Source organism: Loxodonta africana, chromosome 8, assembly GCF_030014295.1.
Source record: "Loxodonta africana isolate mLoxAfr1 chromosome 8, mLoxAfr1.hap2, whole genome shotgun sequence".
Taxonomy (NCBI): Eukaryota; Metazoa; Chordata; class Mammalia; order Proboscidea; family Elephantidae; genus Loxodonta; species Loxodonta africana.
The window spans coordinates 25,623,768-25,645,098 of NC_087349.1; the positions used below are offsets into that span (position 1 = coordinate 25,623,768).

Genomic DNA, 21,331 nt, shown 5'->3' on the forward strand with positions numbered 1-21,331 from the left:
TGGGATGCAGACCCCAAGTTCTCATAAGACCAGACTTAATGGTCTGACTGAGACTGGAAGGACCCCAGTGGTCATGGCCCCCAGACCTTCTGTTGGCCCAGGGCAGGAACCATTCCCAAAGCCAACTCTTCAGACATGGATTGGACTGGACAACGGGCTGGAAAGGGATGCTGGTAAGGACTGAGCTTCTTGGATCAGGTGGACACTTGAGACTATGTTGGCATCTCCTGCCTGGAGGGGAGATGAGAGGGTAGAGGGGGTTAGAAGCTGGTGAAATGGACACGAAAAGAGAGAGTGGAAGGAGAGAGCAGGCTGTCTCATTAGGGGGAGAGCAATTGGGAGTGTGTAGCAAGGTGTATATGGGTTTTTGTGAGAGAGACTGACTTGACTTAAAGCACAATAAAAATTATTTAAAAAAAAAAAGTTTATATCCAAACAAAGATGCTGTGATTTTTTAAGAAGTTAGTAGGAGGCAAGAAACAATGCTGTCCTAGAATACAGAAAGTGTCATTGATCAGAAAATTTAGTAGACTGAGGAGCTCTCTTTGGGCTTACACACGTACTACCTATCATCTAGAAGGTATGTTTCATTAACTAAAGTAATTTGTAGTATTCAGAAGATATTTTGCTTACAGATGAACTCTTTGTTAATTTCTCTTGGAGAATTATCATAAGCATACAAATAGTGTTTCAATGTTGCTCTTTTTTAAAAAAAGGTGTGTATATTTGTTTTTGAATTAGATATAATTGATAACTTATCATTTTATGATATGACTAGGTACTATATTCTAGAAATCCAAAATTAAGCAAATCAAAAGAAATTATAACCACAAACTCAATGTTTTTCATAATCTGTTTTTAACTTTAGGGTTTTTTTTTTTTTCTAATGAAAACACCAAAATTTTGAAGAAATTTGAAGTTAGAAGTCTGGCTATTTTGTCAGTTTAATTTATTTTATTTGTTATTAAATTTAAGTGAAACTCATATTTTATTTAGATAAAGTTACATGATTATCCGTGGGTAATAGGACAGGAGTATTTCCTCTTTTCTTCTATACATTGGCTATATTTTTCCCCTTTTTCTTTCATCTGCCTTAGTCCTTCTTATGCCCTAATTATTCTAGAAGCACTGTAGTTAAAACAGTAAAGAACAGTGATGTGCATCCTGGCCTTGCATTTGCTGATTTCTGGGTGAAATTGGCCATGCCTTTCATTTTCTCTGGATCTTATTTTCCCCATCTTCAAAATGGTAATAATATTTATTAATATCTGCCTGTCTTGGTTATCTAGTACTGCTAAAGCAGAAATACCACAAGTGGATGGCTTTAAAAAACAGAGGTTTATTCGGTCACATCTAGGAGGCTAGAAGTTCAAATTCAGGGCACCAGTTCCAGGGGAAAGTCTTTCTCTGTCTACTCTGGGGGAAAGTCCTTATCCTCAATCTCCCCCTGGTCTAGGAGCTTTTCAGTGCAGGGACCCCGTCTCCAAAGGACATGTGCTTTTGGCTCTGCCTTCTTGGTAGTGTGAGGTCCCCCTGTGTCTCTGCTCATTTCTCTCTTTTGTATCTCAAAAGGATTTACTTAAAACACAATCTAATATTGTAGATTGAGTCCTGCCTCATTAACAGAACTGCCAACTGCCACTAATTCCACCTCATTAACACCATAAAGGGTAGGATTTATAACAAATAGATAAATCACATCAGATGACAAAATGGTAGACAATCACACATTACTGGGAATCATGGCCCAGCCAAGTTGACACACATTCTGGGGGGACACAATTCAATTCATAACATGCCTTTTCCTGGTTTACTGGAATTCAGTGAAGAGCAAAACCCTAAAATAATAGTTGTTGAAAAATTTACCATCACTGTAAGGATGGAAGGACCCATTCCTTATCACTTATCATGGCTTAGTACTAACTTCCGTAGTTGTAAAAACAATTTTGTGCTTGGGCCAAACCCAAACCCACTGCCGTCGATTCGATTCCGACTCATAGCGACCCCATAGGACAGAATAGAACTGTCCCACAGAGTTTCCAAGGAGCGCCTGGTGGATTCGAACTGCCAACCTCTTGGTTAGCAGCCGTAGCACTTAACCACTATGCCACCAGGGTTTCCCTTGCTTGGGCAGAAGAGTTAAATTACTATAACTGTACCCTTGGTACAGCAGGATATCAACAGAATAGGGGGACTTAGCAAAGAGCCCTCAGTTTAGCTTTTTTTCATTGGTTCTTTTAGTTCTTCCCAAAATAGATGAAAGAGTGATGAATGAATGGGCAAATGAATGTAAGTCTGAGCCTGAATGCGATCTTCCTATCACTGCTCTATCCTGTCCATGAAGAAGCACATATGAAAGTATAATACTTGCAAAAAGATAGTAGGCAGGAAAACATCTTCCTCAAACTAGGGAGAGAAATAGCATTATTATATGGGCCTTTATGAAAGATAGGCAGACGGTAGTGTGGCCAAGTGTCTAAGGCACTAGACTAAGGCTCCAGTCTCTTTGGGGGCATGGGTTCAAATCCACCACTGCCAAAGCTTTGGAAATCCTGGTGTTGTAGTGGTTAAGAGCTACAGCTGCTAACCAAAAGGTCAGCAGTTCGAATCCACCAGGTGCACCTTGGAAACCCTATAGGGGCAGTTCTACTCTGTCTTATAGGGTGTCTATCAGTCCGAATCGACTTAACAGCGACAGGTTTGGTTTTTTTTTTTTAATGAAAGATGATCTGGACTATACCTAGGTCAGGTCAAGTGAATCCCAAACCACAGGAATTTTTCAAATAAATAATTCATGTATGGAGTACTGAGATGAAATGAATTGCCTGGATATAGTATAATTTATTAAACCAGCAAGTACTGAATTGAAGAATTTCCCACAAATTCCATTTCACTGGGGTCTCATAGAGCTTACCTCCTGATACTGATGACTGCTGATTGAATTTCCAAGATCTTTGGTGATACTTTGGACAAGTTGAACCCTACTGTGTTCAGTTCGGATTTCCTTTTACCTGCATAACTTGATTACCCTGGGATCACTTCTATTAGGAATTCTCAAACCCTGCAGGAGAAAGAGCTATAAAATAATAGTTGCCATCTTTAGCCCCCACTTTGTTGTGTGTTCCATGCCCCATATGACCTTATTTCAAATTCTCCAATTTGCTATAAACCATTGTGGTTTAAGACTATTTTAGCAAATCAATCACTAATCATAATAGGTACTCTTTTACTACCCAACTGAATGACTGTATATTTATTTTTTAAATGTAGGTATTATGTGTTCTTTGACTTCTTTTCCTCTAGAAATTTCTATTCAGTTATTTAAGAGAAGAGATATTTAAGAAAAGAGATCTTTTGACTCAAAAATCTTAGTTTGAGTAAAGTTACTTAATGATCTGGCTCCCCACTCCTCTCACTCTTCCTCGTCATCAGCCACACGGGCCTTCCTGACGTCCATGTGGGACATGGAACACTCTAGATCTGTGCCCACTTAAAGGCTTTGCATTTGCTGTTCCCTATTCCAAGAATTGCTCTTCTCCAGATACCTTTGTGGCCCGCTCCTCCTGCCTTCAGCTCTCCCCATTACAGAGGCCTTATCTGACTAGCCAAGCCAGCTTCCATTAAGTTGATTCCAACTCGTGCTGACTCAATGAGTGTCAAAGTAGAACTTCACATAGGCTTCTCAAGACTGTGACCTTTCAGAAGTAGATTGCCAGACTTTTCTTCCAAAGTACCTCCGGGTGGGTTTGAATGACCAACCCTTTGGTTAGTAGTTGAGTGCTTAACCATTTGCACCACCCAGGATTCCTCTTACTTGACTATCCTACATAAAATTACCAGCACTCTCCCCCACTCTCCAACCCCTTTACCCTGATTCGTTATTCCCCACAGCGCTTAAAACCATCTCATATATATGTAGTTGTTTGTCTATTGTTTACTTGTTATTGTCATTTTCCTATAAGAAGTTAAGTTCCCCAAAGGCAGGACCTTTGGTATGTCCTGACTCCTTATCCTTAGTGCCTAGCATGAATTAAGCACCCAATAAATATTTGTTAAATCAATAAATAGAGTCAATGATTGTTATTATTTTACGTTAAAGCCAAAAAATGTTTTTAAAATGTTTGTAGTTAAAGAAAAAAAAACAATCAACATTTTCTATTTTTAAATATTTCAAGGAAAAATTGACTTTATAGTAGGGGATAAGAAAAAAATCAGCATAATCACAGATAAGGTCACACTGAGAAAAACAGATAGATTCAAGTTAACAGTAGAAGCCTTATTCTTCCTTGCCAACAAGTCTGAAGAGTGTTGCTTGCAAGACTCTCCGTGCCAGCCGTAATAGCACTGACACACAAATTCATTCTTCATGTCTTTTACTGCCTTCAGCTTTTTTTCTTGAGAAATGATGAATCTGAAGCTTTTATTTGGAAGGTATTTCTTCCTGCTGCTTTCAGGCATATGCAAATAGGAGGAGGATTCAGGTGTTTTCCGGACACACCTTCCATTATTGTTACATAGACTTCTACTGCAGAGTGTGGCTGCAGATGTCACATTAACAATATAATAGCCCAGTGATCCTAGAATAGATTGTTGCACAGATAAACAGGTCTCCTGTAAAGCAAAAAAAAAAAAAAAAAGGAAACCTGTTTGAATCATCCTAAAATTGGATCCTATTATTCAGGTGGTATATTAATGCCTAAACTTTCGTCATTGATAAGGCTAAAGAAGAAGAGCACTTCAGTGGATTGATCATTTCAGTGAGGGACCAAACCTTTGTAAAGTCACATTAACAATAAGACTTGACTTTGATTAGGAACACTGTGATCAACCAATTCCATATCGTTCTCAGGGGAAAATGAGTCTGCATTTTCCCATGTTGAGGCTATTCGTTAATGTAAAGAGATATTTGTAACAACGCTTTTAAAAGATCATCACTAATAGGGGATGATTTTGTCAAATTTTAATTTAATTGTGAAATATTTTTAACACTGGTACTTATACATGTTAACATTAGGTCAGATTTTTCTAAGTCCACCAAGTTACCCTATTCTTTTTTTCTACCTCCCCAGAGATAACCATTCTCCTGAAGTTAGTGGGTAGTCTTTGCACCCATGTTTTTTTTTTTTTGAATTTACTACATTTATATATCATTATGAGCAATATGTAGTGTTTTGTGTTTTTAAACATTTACATAAATTACATCATGTGATATATATATTTTTTTTGTAACTTGCTTTTTAAATTCAACATATGTTTGAGGTTTTGTTTTTTTTTTCATTTTGATACATGTAGCTCTGGCTTACTTAAGCTTCTGCTCAGTATTTCATTGTATAAATACACAATAACTCATCCATCACAGTGTTGTGGGAAATACAATATAGAAGAAGTTATTTACAAGCAAATGCTCTAGTCATTTGCTCTAGGATATACGGTCCAATGACAGTAGGTAGGGTTGTCTTCTCACAAGCCTGCCATTTGGTGTGTCATAGATGTGTCTACAACATTGTGCTTTATTTTATACTAGGACATATTTCCACCCATCAATGATCACACTATGCTGCTACAATAAGCTGGCCTATTTGAAATGATATCTTCAGTAAACCTAGAAGAGTCTGGCTGAAATCTTGGTGTCTGCCTTGATCCATATGTCAAGGTTCATAGGCAAAAGAAAATTCTAGTAGATGTATTAATAATATAAATTGAATTTTCTATTAGTACAATTATTTTGATCAATATTAACTATAATGCATGTTTAAACTCAATTAATTAAAACGGTGGGATGTTTTTTCAATGAGAGGAGACCCCAGAACTGTGAGTCCACCTTATAAGGATTTAGGAGATTCATATAGAAAATCATAAGGCAGGATAAGGCTTTTAATGATGGGTAGCACTTTTGGCAATAATGAGTTATGAAAAGGCTATGTGTGTCTTAGTTATCTAGTGCTGTTATAACAGAAATACCACAAGTACCTGGCTTTAACAATGAGAAATTTATTCTGTTACAGTGTAGGAGGCTAGGAGGTCACCAGCCTCAGGGGAAGGTGTTCTGTCTCTGTCAGCTCTGGAAGAAGGTCCTTATCATCAATCTTCCACTGGTCAAGGAGCTTGTTAGCATAGGGACCCGGGGCCCAAAAGACGTGCTATGCTCCCAGTGTTTCTTTCTTGGTGGTATAAGGTCCCCTTGTCTCTCTGCTCACTTTTCTCTATTACAACAGAGACTGGCTTAAGACACAATCCAATCTTGTAGATAGAGTCCTAATTCATTAACATAACTGCCACTAATCCCACCTCATTAACAGCATAGAGATAGGATTCGCAACACATAGGAAAGTCACTTCAGATGACAAAATGGTAGACAGTCACACAATACTGGGACTCGTGGCCTAACCAAATTGACACTTAATTTGGGGGGGACACAATTCAATCCTTAATATTCCACCCTTTGACCCCCAAAAATTCATGTCCTTGCCATATGTAAAACACATTCACCACATCATATTATAGCAAAAGTCTTAAATCAACTTTAAGTCCAAAATCCAAAAATTCCTCTTCATCTGTGAAATCTAGAATACAAGTTATCTGCTTCCAAAGTACAGTGGTGGAACAGGCACAAAATAGACATTTCCATTACAAATGGGAGAAATTTAAGGGAAAGAAGGGATAACAGGCACCAAGCAAGTCAGCAGAACACGTTACATTAGCCCTCAAGTCTTGAAAATAATCCTCTGTTCTCTGAGACCATTCACACAATAGCTCTGTCCTCCAGACTGTAGGTATTGGCCACACTCTCCAGACTCTGGATGAAGGCCCCTTGGCCCTAGGCTTCAGCTCCACCTTCCAGGTCCACTGTAATGGCAACTCTGCTCCCTCAGCTTTGGGAGGCCCCATTCTTACAGTCCATCTGAGTGGCAACTCCACCCTTTGAGACCCCAGAAGTCAGGGCTATACACTTGGAGACTGAGGCAGGTCTGCTTCCTCTGTTCCTTGTCTCTTCTGATTCTGCTTCCTTGTTCCATGGCCTCTCAGCCCTCAGCCTCACTGCCTGTGTTTACCCTGCTAGACCTGCTAGGGCAAGTGTTTCAAAGCTCTTGAGCATCACCAGTAAGTGCCTGGAGGCACCCCTTTCTGCCAGTAAACTTCGGTTAGAAGGCACTCAGCTCTCTTCTCTATGGGTCGGCAAGCCTAGCTCTACCGATAAATGCCTGGAAGCACACCACTCCACCAGGAAGGCTTCTGCTCACAGGTACTCAGCTCTCTCAGTCTGTGGGTTGGCTCTATTGCTTTCTTATGCAGGTCTCCTGGTTCTGCTGCTGCCAGTTCTCCCCTGCTGCCTCTCATCATCTGCACCATCTCCAGTGTAACAGCTCTCCTCATTTCCTTCTGTGTCCTCACCAGAATTATCTTTGATATCCATAATTCCACCAATAGTCTCTTCAAAGCAATTGCTTCCACATTTTAGGTATCTGTTAGAGCAGCACCCCACTCCTGGTACCAAATTCTATCTTAGTTATCTAGTGCTGCTAAAACAGAAATACCACAAGTCAATGTTTTTAACAAAGAGAAATTTATTCTCTTACAGTCTAGGAGGCTAGGAGTCTAAATTCAGGGTGCAAGCTCCAGGGGAAGGCTTTCTGTCTCTGTTGGCTCTGGAGGAAGTTCCTTATCATCAGTCTTCCACTGGTTGAGGTGCTTCTCAGCACAGAGGTGCCAGGTCCAAAGAACATGCTATGCTCCCAGTGCTTCTTTCTTGGTGATATGAGGTCCCCCTGTCTCTGTTCACATCTCTCTTGGCTTAAGACACAATTCTATCTTGTAGATTGAGTCCTAACTCATTAACATAACTGCCTCTAATCTTACCTCATTAACATCATTAAAAAAAAAAATTACGCTCAAGTCAATTCCAACTCATAGAGACCCTATAGGACAGAGTTGGATTGCCCCATAGGATTTCTGAGGAGCACCTGGTGGACTCAAACTGCCAACCTTTTGGTTAGCAGCTGTAGCTCTTAACCACTACACCACCAGGGTTTCATAGAGATAGGACTTCCAACACATAGGAAAATCACATCAGATGGCAAAATGGTGGACAATCACACAATACTGGGAATCATGGACTAGCCAAGTTGACACATATTTTGGGGGGACAAAATTCAATCCATAATATTATTTGTCCTGGGTACATTCAGTTTGGGTAAGCCTCACACTTAATTTGGGAACAAATGCTATTTTCAATCAAGACAAGACTACTCCTCTGAGGCAGGCATTTGAGGGGGTTTCTCAGACAGATGGAATAAAAACAAGCAAGTGAACAACAACAAGTACAACGTAAGGGTAATTTAAGCCAGTGAACAATAGCATAGGCTAGTACCATCAAGTTCACCTTCACCATCCATATTCTGCCCCAGCCTTCCTCCTTGAAACACTTTTTTCACCTAGTTTCCAGTCCATTAACTCTTGTGGTTTTTCTCCCACCACACTGGGTGTTCCTTTTCAGTCTACTTTACTAGTTCCAGCTCGCCCTCCCTACATCTTAACACTGGAGTGCCCTAGGCTAAATCTTGGACAACTGATCTTCTCTAGCTATACTCATTCTCCAGATAAACTCATCCTGTCTCACTGCTTTACATTCTACCTGAATGTGAACAACTCTCAAATGCATATCTCCAAGACCTTATCCCTAAACTGATTATATACCCTCCTACTCACTTGACATCTCCACCTGGACACTTTATAAGCATTTTAAACTTGACATATCTTAATCCCATATCCTGATCCTCTCCCCAACCTAAAACTCTGGAAGCCTTTTACATCTCAGCATATGCCAACCCGTTCTTTCTAATACCTCAGCAGTAAAATCCTGGAGCCATTCTTTACTTTTTTTTTTTTTTTTCCCTCTTATATTTAATTCATCGTCGAATTCTCTTCAGTCTACCTTCAAAATACATCCAGAATTCAGCCACTGTTACCACTCAGGTCCAGGTCACCACCAGCTTTCACCTGGATTATTGCAATAGCTTACCAACTATTCTCCAAGCTTTTTCTCTTGACCTTCTACAATCAGTTCTAAATTTAGCAACTGCATTTCTGTCTATAATGAAATGAAACTAGAAATTAATAAGAAAAGGTAAACAAAAAAAATTCCTAGTTGCTTTCAAATTAAAAACGTTGTTGTCGTTGTTAGGTGCCATCGAGTCAGCTCCAACTCATAGCGACCCTATGCACAACAGAATGAAACACTGCCCGGTCCTGAGCCATCCCCACAATGGTTATGCATGGGCTTATTGTTGCAGCCACTGTGTCAATCCACCTCACTGAGGGTCTTCCTCTTTTCCACTGACCCTGTTCTCTGCCAAGCATGATGTCCTTCTCCAGGGACTGATCCCTCCTGACAACATGTCCAAAGTATGTAAGACACATACTTTGCCTCTTAAGAGCATCCTTGCTTCTAAGGAGCATTCTGGTTGTACTTCTTCCAAGAAAAATTTGTTCTTTTGGCAGTCCATGGTATATTCAATATTCCTCGGCAACACCACAATTCAAAGGTGTCAATTCTTCTTCCGTCTTGCTTATTCATTGTCTAGCTTTCACATGCATATGATGCGATTGAAAATACCATGGCTTGGGTCAGGCGCACCTTAGTCTTCAAGGTGACATCTTTGTTCTTCAACACTTTAAAGAGGTCCTTTGCAGCAGATTTACCCAATGCAATGCGTCTTTTGATTTTTTGACAGCTGCTTCTATGCCTGTTGATTGTGGATCTAAGTAAAATCAAATCCTTGACACCTTCAATCTTTTCTCCGTTTATCATGATTTTGCTCATTGGTCCAGTTGTGAGGATTTTTGTTTTCTTTATGTTGAGGTACAATCTGTACTGAAGGCTGTGGTCTTTGATCTTCATTAGTAAGTGCTTCAAGTCCTCTTCACTTTCAGCAAGCAAGGTTGTGTAATCTGCATAAGGCAGGTTGTTAATAAGTCTTCCTCCATTCCTGATACCCCATTCTTCTTCATATATCCAGCTTCTCATATTATTTGCTCAACATACAGATTGAATAGGTATGGTGAAAGAATACAACCTTGACGCACACCTTTCCTGACTATAAACCGATCAGTATCCCCTTGTTCTGTCGAACAATTGCGTCTTGATCTATGCAAAGGCTCCTCATGAGCACAATTAAATGTTCTGGAATTCCCTTTCTTTGCAATGTTATCCATAATTTGTTACGATCTACACAGTCGAATGCCTTTGCATAGTCAATGAAACACAGGTAAACAACCTTCTGGTATTCTCTGCTTTCAGCCAGGATCCATCTGACATCAGCAATGATATCCCTGGTTCCACGTCCTCTTCTGAAACTGGCCTGAATTTCTGGCAGTTCCCTGTTGTGATATACTGCTGCAGCCGTTTTTGAATGATCTTCAGCAAAATCTTGCTTGCGTGTGGTATTAATGATATTGTTCTATAATTTCCACATTCAGTTGGATCACCTTTCTTGGGAATAGGCATAAATATGGATCTCTTCCAATCAGTTGACCAGGAAGCTGTCTTCCATATTTCTTGGCATAGAAGAGTGAGCACCTCCAGCGCTGCATCTGTTTATTGAAACATCTCAGTTGGTATTCCATCAATTCCTGGAGCCTTGTTTTTCGTCAATGCCTTCAGAACAGCTTGGACTTCCTCCTTCAGTACCACTGGTTCCTGATCATATGCCGCCTCTTGAAATGGTTGAACATCAACTAATTCTTTTTGGTATAATGACTCTGTATATTCCTTCCATCTTCTTTTGATGCTTCCTGTGTCATTTAATATTTTCACTATTGCAACTTGAGGCTTGAATTTTTCCTTCAGTTCTTTCAGCTTGGTTTTCCACGTCCAGCTCTTTGCACATGTCATTATAATACTTTGTCTTCTCCAGCCGCCCTTTGAAATCTTCTGTTCAGTTCTTTTACTTCATCAACTCTTCCTTTTGCTTTAGCTGCTCGACATTTGAGAGCAAGTTTCAGAGTCTCCTCTGACATCCATCTTGGTCTTTTCTTTCTTTCCCACGTGCCTGTCAGTTTGTCGTATGGGGAGGGCTTGCATGTTGCTGTGATGCTGGAAGCTATGCCACTGGTATTCAGACACCGGCAGGGTCACCCATGGAGGACAGGTTTCAGCCGAGCTTCCAGACTAAGACAGACTAGGAAGAAGGACCCGGCAGTCTACTTCTGAAAAGTATTAGCCAGTGAAAACCTTATGAATTGCAGCGGAACATTGTCTGATGTAGTGTTGGAAGATGACCCCCCCAGGTCGGAAGGGACTGAAAAGATGACTGGGGAAAAGCTGCCTCCTCAAAGTAGAGTCGACCTTAATGACATGGATGGAGTAAAGCTTTTCGGACCTGCATTTGCTGGTGTGGCACGACTCAAAATGAGAAGAAACAGCTGCAAACATCCATTAATAGTCGGAACCTGGAAAGTACAAAGTATGAATCTAGGAAAATTGGAAATATCAAAAATGAAATGGAATGCATAAACATCAATATCGTAGGCATTAGTGAGCTGAAATGGACTGCTATTGGCCATTTTAAATCAGACAATCATATAGTCTACTATGCTGGGAATGACAACTTGAAGAGGAATGGTGTTGCATCCATCGTCAAAAAGAACGTTTCAAGATCTATCCTGAAGTACAATGCTGTCAGTGATAGGATAATATCCATACGCCTACAAGGAAGACCAGTTAATAAGACCATTCTTCAAATTTGCGCACCAACCACTAGGACCAAAGATGAAGGGACAGAAGATTTTTATCAGCTGCTACAATCTGAAATTGATCAAACATGCAATCAAGATGCATTGATAATTACTGGCGATTGGAATGCGAAGGTTGGAAACAAAGAAGAAGCGTCAGTAGTTGGAAAATATGGCCTTGGTGATAGAAACAATGCTAGAGATCGAATAGTAGAATTTTGGAAGACCAACAACTTCTTCATTGCAAATTCCTTCTTTCACCAACGTAAACGGTGACTATACACATGGACCTCACCAGATGGAACACACACAAATTGAATTGACTACATCTGTGGAAAGTGATGTTGGAAAATCTCAATATCATCAGTCAGAACAAGGCCAGGGGCCAACTGTGGAACAGACCATCAATTGCGCATATGCAAGTTCAAGCTGAAACTGAAGAAAATCAGAGCAAGTCCATGAGAGCCAAAATATGACCTTGAGTATATCCCACCTGACTTTAGAGACCATCTGAAGAATAGATTTGACGCATCGAACACTAGTGACCAAAGACCAGATGAGTTGTGGAATGATATCAAGGACATTATCCATGAAGAAAGTAAGAGGTCATTGAAAAGACCTGACCAAACCAAAGCAAACCCAGTGCCATCAAGTCGATTCCAACTCATAGCGAACCTATAGGACAGAGTAGAACTGCTCCATAGAGTTTCCAAGGAGCACCTGGCAGATTCGAACTGCTGACCTTTTGGTTACCAGACGTAGCACTTAACCACCACACTACCAGGGTTTCCATTGAAAAGACAGGAAAGAAATTAAAAACAGTCTCCTAAAAAATAACTTGGTTGAAGAAAAAATTAAAAAATACAATTTCAAACTAATTATAAAATAAAAACAATTAGAGTAAAAAACCCTTTCCCATCAAGTCAATTTTGACTTAGAGGACCCTGGGTGATACAGAGTGGAACTGTTCCATAGGGTTTTCTTGGCTGTAACCTTTATGGAAGCTGATCACTAGGCCTTTCTTCCGCAGCAGGTGAGTTCAAACCGTCAACCTTTCTATTAGTAGTCAGGCACAAACTGCTTGCACCACCCAGGGACCACGAACAATTAGAATGGTACATATTAAAACTTATTAATCCAGCCAAAGCAATTCTCAGTTGTAAATGCCTAGTCTTAAATGCTTTTGTTGACCAGGCAATCCAATTATCAAACAAAAAATCAAGGTATTTCGGCATGGACTTTCACTTGAATTCCCACTCAGCTATAGACCAGTGTAAGTGCTGGTTGATCAAGAACTGAGAGGTATCCTTTCCACTTAAGTTTTCCTCCATGCTTCCTACCCCTCCAACCCACTGCATCCTCTGAGTCACTTTTCCACTTTTGGCAGTGCTCTGTTAGTAGCTACTTGCTTCATTGAGTGGATGCCTTTCTTATTTCCATCTCTGTACCAGCAGTGGGCCATCAAATTTCCTAAGACTCAGGAAGTGACCCTTCACCTAATATGGTGACCTCTTCTGACCTCCAGGGCATCTTCTTTTATCTTATTTTACACCTTTATCCAAAGGAATATATGTTATCATGGGCCTTTGTCTCCATTTCTGTTTTTGGATCTTAAAAAAGTGTCCTAACAGACAATTTAAAGCATAGTAAGAATGTTAAATACATAATTAACATTCTCTATTTAAATCAATCCCATGAAAGGAAATAGTAAAAGCATAAATCCATAAATTAGAAAACTGAATCAATAGATGACCCCAAGAGCTAGGTCTTCAAAAAAAAAAAAATCTATAAACCCTTTACACCTGACAAATCTAATTTAAAAAAGAAAGAAAAAAATATGAATGAGAAATAGGACTAAAGATTCAGAGAATTTTTTTAGCTTATTTTTTAAATTAAAGTTAACACATTATGTGTTCTTTTATGCTAATAAGTTGAAAGTTTGATGATAAATCACCAAATTGATTTAAGGGATAAAAAAAAATTTTTTTTTGATAGAAACCTTAATTAAAATAGAACATTAAATTAGGGAAGAAATTAATTACCACAACAAAAATCATTTCTAAACCAAAGCATCTTTGTGTTTGAGTTATTTTCAACATTTAAGGGATTAAATCATTTTTGTGTTATGAAATTGATTCAGAGCATGAAAAATGAAATGAAAAGCTACCAAATTTATCTCTGAAGTAAATATAACCTTGATATAAAAACTCTCAGAGAAGAAAATCACGCACCGATTTTCCTAATGAATGTAGGGCCAAGTCTAAGTCAGGGTCAAAAACCCCAAATGCAGGGTAATGAGCTGGCACCAATTGAAGAGTGGAAGCCCCACTCAGAGGGAGCAGCTGGACCACTGAGGCCAGGCACCTTGAGTTCTCAAGAGAAATTTTAAAATGCCTCATTTTATAATGTTATCAAATAATTCGTTTGGGTTTCTTTTTTTCCTACAATGTGGTATGGGCTATCCAAAACACATTTCCATGCCAATTTTTTATGCATAAGCCTCATGTTTGTGATCTTATATCTAAATCAAGAACATGAGGGTTCTTTCCAGCGCTCTGTCTCTCTACCATGCCATTATCTAAAACTGAAATGTAGAGGACATATTTGTGATTGTCTCACTTAAAAATCGGTTATGGGATGATACACACAAAAAAAGTCAGTTTGGGAGCTCTTGAAGGGGCACCTATAAAAAAAGTCATTCTCCAGAACTAAGAGTTCACATCTTTACATGTTAAGAAACTATATGGAGGGTGGGGGGCGAGGGGAATAGGAGAAGCAGCAGTAGCGGCTACATGGACAGAGAAGATCACAGTGGTTTCTAGTATGGGCTCCAAATTGCAAATCAAAGGTGGGACAATCCATCCATGTTGCAAGAGTCAACCTTATTTTCACATGACCAACTCCATGGAGCAGTAGGGATTTACCCATTTAATATTCTTCCAAGCAATGGTGGCTAAGCCAGATAATGTATGTATTTATAATTTCAGTATAAGAAATTTTGCTCTTTAAAACAGGATGCCTCCAGGGAATTATGCTAAGGAAAAAAAAGCCTATCCCAAAGGTTATATACTGCATGATCCCATTTTTGTTAACATCCTTGAAATGATAAAGTTATAGAAATGGAAAATGTGTTAGTGGTTGCTAGAGGGGTGGGGAGAGAGAGAGATGTTTCAGCTGAAACCCAAAGCTTAAGACAATGGTTGATAACTAAGGAGTTATAAGACAATCACCCACCTCTAGCCTATACAAAGAAATGGCTAGAAATTTGTAGGGAGAAAAGAAGATTCTACTAAGGAAGTTTGAAGTAGAGAGTACTGCCCTGGAGCCTCAAGAGAACTCCATGGAGCTTAGAGGCTGACTTCTTCATTCATTCACTCCACAAATATTTATTCAGTACATACTGCTATGTGCCAAGCCCTGTTATAGGTTCTGGGAACAGAAGTAGTTAAAACAGAAAAATCCCTGTTCCCATGAAGATTACATTCAAGTGGGAAGAAGACAACAGTAGACAGGATAAATAAATGTCATAATATAGGAGGTGATGAGTGTTATAGATAAAAATATAACAAGAAAGGGGCATAAGGAGGGTTGAGCTGAGTGAGGGGCATTTTAGTTTTAAATACCATGGTCAGAGTGAAATTTAGCTAAGTCTTGAAGGAGGCAAAGGAGAGCCATGTGGGTATCTGGGGGAGAATGTTCCGGGAATCAGGAATGTGCATATAAGGCCGACTCTGGCTCGAGCTTAGTAAGGGGGAGAATAGAAAAAGAAGAGCTCAGATAAAGTTTGAGAGCAGTGCCCTGGAGTTTTGGTGACGAGAGAAGAGCTGGTGCTGGACTGTCCTCTGGAGGAGTTTGTAGGTAGGAAGCTGATAGAAATAGTCCACAAGGGCCCAGTAAAGAGAAAGGGCAGAAGTGAGAGTGGTCTGCCCTCACAAAATTTGACATAGCAAGGATACAGGAGTCTGCTTATGGTCCAAGAGGATGCCACCCACAGAAGATAGCCAGGTGTACGTACAGCTTTCTGAAAGGATTTGGTCCAGAAGGCCAAGGGAAAAGGGGTTCTCAGGGCTATACCTCTGGAGAAGGAGGAAAGGGGAAGTTACAAGAGGTCAGCTAAAGAGTGCATTGCCCAAGTCAGAGAATGGTGCAATCGGGCAGGGGAGGGAGAGATAAAGATGGAGTTTCAAAACAAATCTCAGGAGTCCCTCAAGAGAGGGACAGCCCTGACATGACAGCTGTGTTAAAAGACCTTCAACAAAGATAATTACAAAGGTCACCAAATAGATAAAAATAGGGTAGCCCACTTGCCCTCAACCACACCTGCCTCCTGCACCCATCTTTGAAGCGGCTGAACAAAGAAATACCCCCCCTTCCCACACCTCAGACCCAGACCTGGGGTGTGGGGAGGTGGGATCAAAAATTTTAAACTGATGCTAATAACCAGCACTTACACGGCACTTCCCATGTGCTGGGTACTGCTGTAAGTGCTTTACATCTATTCATGATGTAGTTCTCATAACAACTCTGTGAAGTAGATACTATTATTAACCTCATTTTACAGACAAAGAAATGGAAGCACATGGAGACTCAATGAATTGCTTAAGGTCACATGGCTAGTAGATGACCAAGAGGGGCTATGACCCCAAGCAGCCTGGCCCCAGATCCCTGCCCTTAACAACTCTCTCGCTGTTTTGAGCCACACTAAGAGAGAGATTGCTGTTTTTATATTTGATGAGACTGGACTTTTTAATACCTGAAAATCAGCGTGCTCATTAATACCTGGAAATGGGGAAAACTGTGGCCTCTGAATTCTCACATAAGCAGTGGGACAGGTGAGCAACAGACAGTGTCCAAAGGCAGTTGTGCAAAATACTGAAGTTATGTCCTGTGTGCACCATGATCAAGAGTAGATTGTTAATTAACCTTTAGATAGATGATTTTCCCCTTCCACATACATTTCTGTCCATCAGGTAATCCGTCAAAAAAATAATAATTTTTGGAGAATCTGCCCTTCTTCTTAGTATAGGTGAAATAATGATTATTTTTAAATTTAGTATTCTTTTTCCTTGTCATATATATAGTCATTTAAACTACCCAAATCCCTGCTAAAATAAAACCTACTATGCAAAAAAAAAAAAAAATTTTTTTTTTTTTTGCATAGTAGGTTTTATTTTAGTACTGTTTTTTTTTTTTTAGATGGAGAAATACAATTCAGAGAGGTTAGTTAACTTGCCCAGGCAAATACTAAGGTACCTTGTTATCACTAGAATGTAAGATTAGACTCTAACTCAGGGCTATCTGAAACCTTTATGCTTTTTCTAACGTATTACTAATCACAGTCACTAGTACAGAGTAGATGTTCAAAAAATGTTAGCCCCTCTTCCTTTGAATGTCACTAAAGTCAAGTGGGCAATCATTTAGCTCTGGGGTGAAAAAATTAAAATATATGTATGTATATATATCTCTAGAATATTTGCAAGATGCTGACCGAGAAAGCAGTGCTTACCTTTGAAGCAGAATATTCATAGCCTCCCCACAGTATCACTCCTGCTGCCCCCAAAGCCGCACTCTCACCAATTGTATGCATTAAGTCTTCCTAGAACAGAGAATATCAGGAGTAGTTGTCAGCCAAACCATATTTAGTCACTGACAATTCAAATATAAGACTCAATCCATCAACTGTGGTAAAGAACACACAATAGAGAAATATTATTTTTGTGTCTAAAACAAAGGACCACAGAGCAGAATTGGAAAATTCTGGAAAAGCAGAATTCTACCTTGGTAGTTAACATTTTATTTGATAAATATTTATGATGTGCCAGGCAATATTCTAGACACTGGGGATATAAAAATGAAATCGAGCTCAATTTCTGTCCTGGAGGGAGTGCTTTCGTCTGGTGGTTGAGGCATATATACAAATAAGTAATTATAATATAATAAAGTATGTATTGGTTGTTGTTGTTATTAGTTGCCGTCCAGTTAATTCTGACTCCTGGTGACATGTGTTTCAGAGCAGAACTGTGCTCTATAGGGTTTTCAAAGATGTGACCTTTTGGAAGCAGATCACCAAGCCTGTCTTCCCAGGTGACTCTGAGTGGGTTTAAACTGCCGACCTTTCAGCTAGTAGTTGAGTGCTTATAAGTTTGTGCCACCCTGGGACTCCATATATTAGAAGCACCCACTCTATTAGTAGTATCTATTGTTTGGAGGAGGTGAAGGCTTCCTTGAGGAGGTGAAATTTCAGATGGGTCTTTGAGAAAAGAAGAAATTTGCAATGTTTTGACACTAACCACTAGATCCTGTTGTAGACTCATAAAGACAAAACTCAATGGAATTTATGCTTTTTCCCCCATAAACCTACTCAATTACAACATAAAAATGTAACGAAACATGTAGATGGTTAATAATTTATTCCAAGCTCTATTTTGTATGTTCTTAATTTAGAAAATTTCTGCTAAGCTTTCATATTGGAAAAAAAAACTGATTCTGAAATTTCTCCCGGGTTAAAATTAATCTCTCTGTTATATGATTTAACTCAAGCTTAACAACTGTTCTTCAGGAAATTCCTTTAAGAGCTAAACTCCAAAAACTCCAAGTAAATATCTAATTATCAGTGACATTGTTTCAGAATTGGATTGACATCTGAAGAAACATACGCCTTGATAGTAATAATAAAGGAACCCTAGCCGAAATCAATTCAACGGCAACAGGTTGGTTTTGGTTTTGGTTTGGTGGTGCAGTGCTTAAAGCACTCGACTGCTAACCGAAAGGTCGCTGGTTTGAACCCACCTGCTGCTCCTTGGGAGAAAGATGTAGTGGCAGTCTGCTTCTGTAAGGATTTACAACCTTGGAAACCCTAGTGAGAAACTGTACTCTATCCTATAGGGTCACTATGAGCTGGAATTGACTTGGCCGTTTTACTGCAAATCTCATGTTCAAGCCGCCTGCTGCAAAGCCAGGAATGAGACAGGAGGATGTAAGCAGTAAGAGGGCTCTATTCAATACCGGTATTCAAGAGACAGAGGGGGTTAAATTCCTCCCAAATTCTGTCTAATTCTAAAGAGCTAGTGGGAGAGTTTTATAGGGGTAAGGTCAGGGTTGCCTAATGTTTTAAGCACATAGTCCACAGACGGTCTTATACATCACAAAACAACTACAAGAAACTCTTTATTAAACTAAAGATATGCCTGTCAGACATCTGGACTCTAATCAGTATGTTTGTAACAGGCTGAAAAAACTTACGTAAGAATCTCTCGGCTAGTGGAACTGTTCTGCCAAGGCCACTCTGGCCGAGATCAAACCAAACCCACTGCCATCCAGTCGATTCCGACTCATAGCGACCCTATAGGACAGAGTAGAACTGCCCCGTAGAGTTTCCAAGGAGCGCCTTGTGGATTCGAACTGCTGACCTTTTGCTTAGCAGCCATAGCACTTAGCCACTATGCCACCAGAGTTTCCCTGGCCAAGATAGGGAGCAAGAAAGAAAGTTGTAGATTAAAAATGTCAGGCATCTTTTCTAGCTGGCGCCTTTTAGGCTGAAGACCATTTCTCAAGAGAACAAAGAAGAGGAGACAGACCAAGGCCACAGGAGCTGAGAGAGCTCCGCATCCCTTTGAAAGAGACAGGTGCAGCTGCTGCAATAAAAAATGTTTTCAGAGATTACTTAGAGCGTCATTATGGCATCAGTCATGTCAAGTTCTCAATCACCCATTGTGAACAGGAGAAAACACGTTGTAAGGTGTTAGGGTGTTTGTTAAGAGTGGAACAGGCTGCTCAGCCATATCGTGAACAGAACCTGCACCATTTTCTAAAGACTAGAGATTAATCACAGCTTATGCAGCTACACTACAACAAACGAGAAAATATATTCTCTCTACCGTAATCTTAAAACACTGGAGAAGATGTATTTTGTCTACTTCAACGGCAGTGGCTTTGGTTTTGGTGGTTCAATAGTACTTCTGACATAAACTTTCAAAAACATTTTTTTCTAGACTTTGTATAGTCATTCTACTAAATTTCCATTTTTTATGTGAGTGACTATACTCTTACCTGTGACAAAGCTTCAATGCTGTGTAAATAAAATGGTCTGGAAAATATAAAAACTGGCAAAGCATAGTCAGATCGAGCCATTTCAGCAACTCTCATGGCTTCTCTAAGTCGGTAATGAACAAATTTCAAAGCATTTAAACTTGACTTCAATATTTTATCCAAATATATTGAAGGATAAAGTGCACTGCTTTTTGCCCACAGCCACTGGAGTCGGTCATTACGGAAAATCTCATCATTTGGGCAATTACCTGTATAGCTCTGTGGGTTTATCCTGTAATCATAATTGTAGCAGTCTGGATAGAGATAAAAGCCCCATAAACATTTGGGTCTCATTTCTGAAGCCAGTGTGAGAGTAATGTTCATAAAATTCTTTCCAGCATTTTCAAATTCCTGTCGAGCGACTGTTTTCACTTTCATTTCTGACCAATCAGGATGGTGGTTTCTCGTGAAGGCTAAGGAGTAGTTTTTATATATTATTCTATTGCCCCAATTTCTATCCCATTGGGGTTTCCAGTTTTCCCAATCAATGATAACAAGTCCTTCGGATCTCCACCAAGGGATAACTGTTGCAATGTCATCAGCAGTTTTCTCAAGATGCTTAGAAAGGCTCATATTCTGTGGTATGCCTCCGTTAAAAGGTTTTCTGTCATTAGAAAAATAAGGGTAATATCCTAATTCATTAGGATAAAATATGGTCATTTTTGATCCGCTTTGAGTCTCTGAAGGATTCGATATAATATTAAATAATTGAAGCTGTAGATCCACATCGAAGAAATGGTTACACTGTGTGGTGGGGGCAGCCCAGAAAATGTTGAAAGGCTGGTTCTGGACCACCGGAGACATTGCTGGTTTGAGAGCTGGATGAGTGAAAACACCTGCTGGCGTGGAGTCGATTTCAAACGTTACAAAAAGCAACAGCACTCCTGACCATGCCACCCACAGGCTACACATGGTTTGCCCTCGTCAGCATTACAGCAATTTCCTTAAAAGTAAGACGGGAAAAAACATTATACATCATGGAGTCGTATGTTCCTTTTATTTATTTTATAGTACACGATAAATAACAAGTAAAATCATGGTAGCTGTTTAAGCTGTCCTTTAAGTGATAGACCAAAATTTTAAAAAAGATTTATGGCTTATTGATATTTAGGCCTAATTTATAGTTTTACCTGAACAAGGAGAAAAAAATGAGTTTTTTTGTTTTGTTTTGTTTTTTTCTCCTAACTTGAAATGTGAAGAAGAAAAAAAAAATCCAGTGAATAAAAGCTAAAGTAAAAAGTTTCATTCAGATTCTCAGCTGTGCAAACTCTACCAGCTCTGGCTTTAATTTCCTGTAGCTCTGACTACACCAATACAAGCCATTCTCCCTTTGGTCATAAGGGGAACTAGAAAAGAAAGTATGAGTGAATTGTCATATATCCTTATTGATTCCTAGAAAAATGACTCCAAAAACACACCCTGTTGCACAAATATTGACATTTTAACAAATATTAAGTAGTGGAAGAAGAAATAACAGGGTATACTAAGAGTAACTGATAACTGGTTTGCTATT

General features: G+C 39.5%; 1 protein-coding gene across 1 annotated transcript; it reads right to left on the reverse strand.

Annotated features, from left to right (window-relative positions):
• Positions 1 to 4,157: 4,157 nt before the first annotated feature.
• LOC135232291 (hyaluronidase-4-like) lies at positions 4,158 to 20,795 on the reverse strand. The gene is made up of 3 exons (XM_064290374.1): positions 19,780 to 20,795; positions 17,237 to 17,326; positions 4,158 to 4,611 (listed from the first exon to the last, which is right to left on the reverse strand). Exons 1-3 carry the CDS (start codon positions 20,728 to 20,730, stop codon positions 4,171 to 4,173), a joined length of 1,482 nt encoding a protein of 493 aa, XP_064146444.1. The 5' UTR covers positions 20,731 to 20,795; the 3' UTR covers positions 4,158 to 4,170.
• Positions 20,796 to 21,331: the final 536 nt, after the last annotated feature.

Coding starts and splice junctions, on each gene's coding strand:
- LOC135232291 (XM_064290374.1), bottom strand. CDS start 20,730: ATGTGTAGCCTGTGGGTGGCATGGTCAGGAGTGCTGTTGCTTTTTGTA. Junction 17,327..19,779: donor GCATTGAAGCTTTGTCACAG/GTAAGAGTATAG, acceptor TCTCTGTTCTAG/GAAGACTTAATGCATACAAT. Junction 4,612..17,236: donor ATGAATATTCTGCTTCAAAG/GTAAGCACTGCT, acceptor TTTGCTTTACAG/GAGACCTGTTTATCTGTGCA.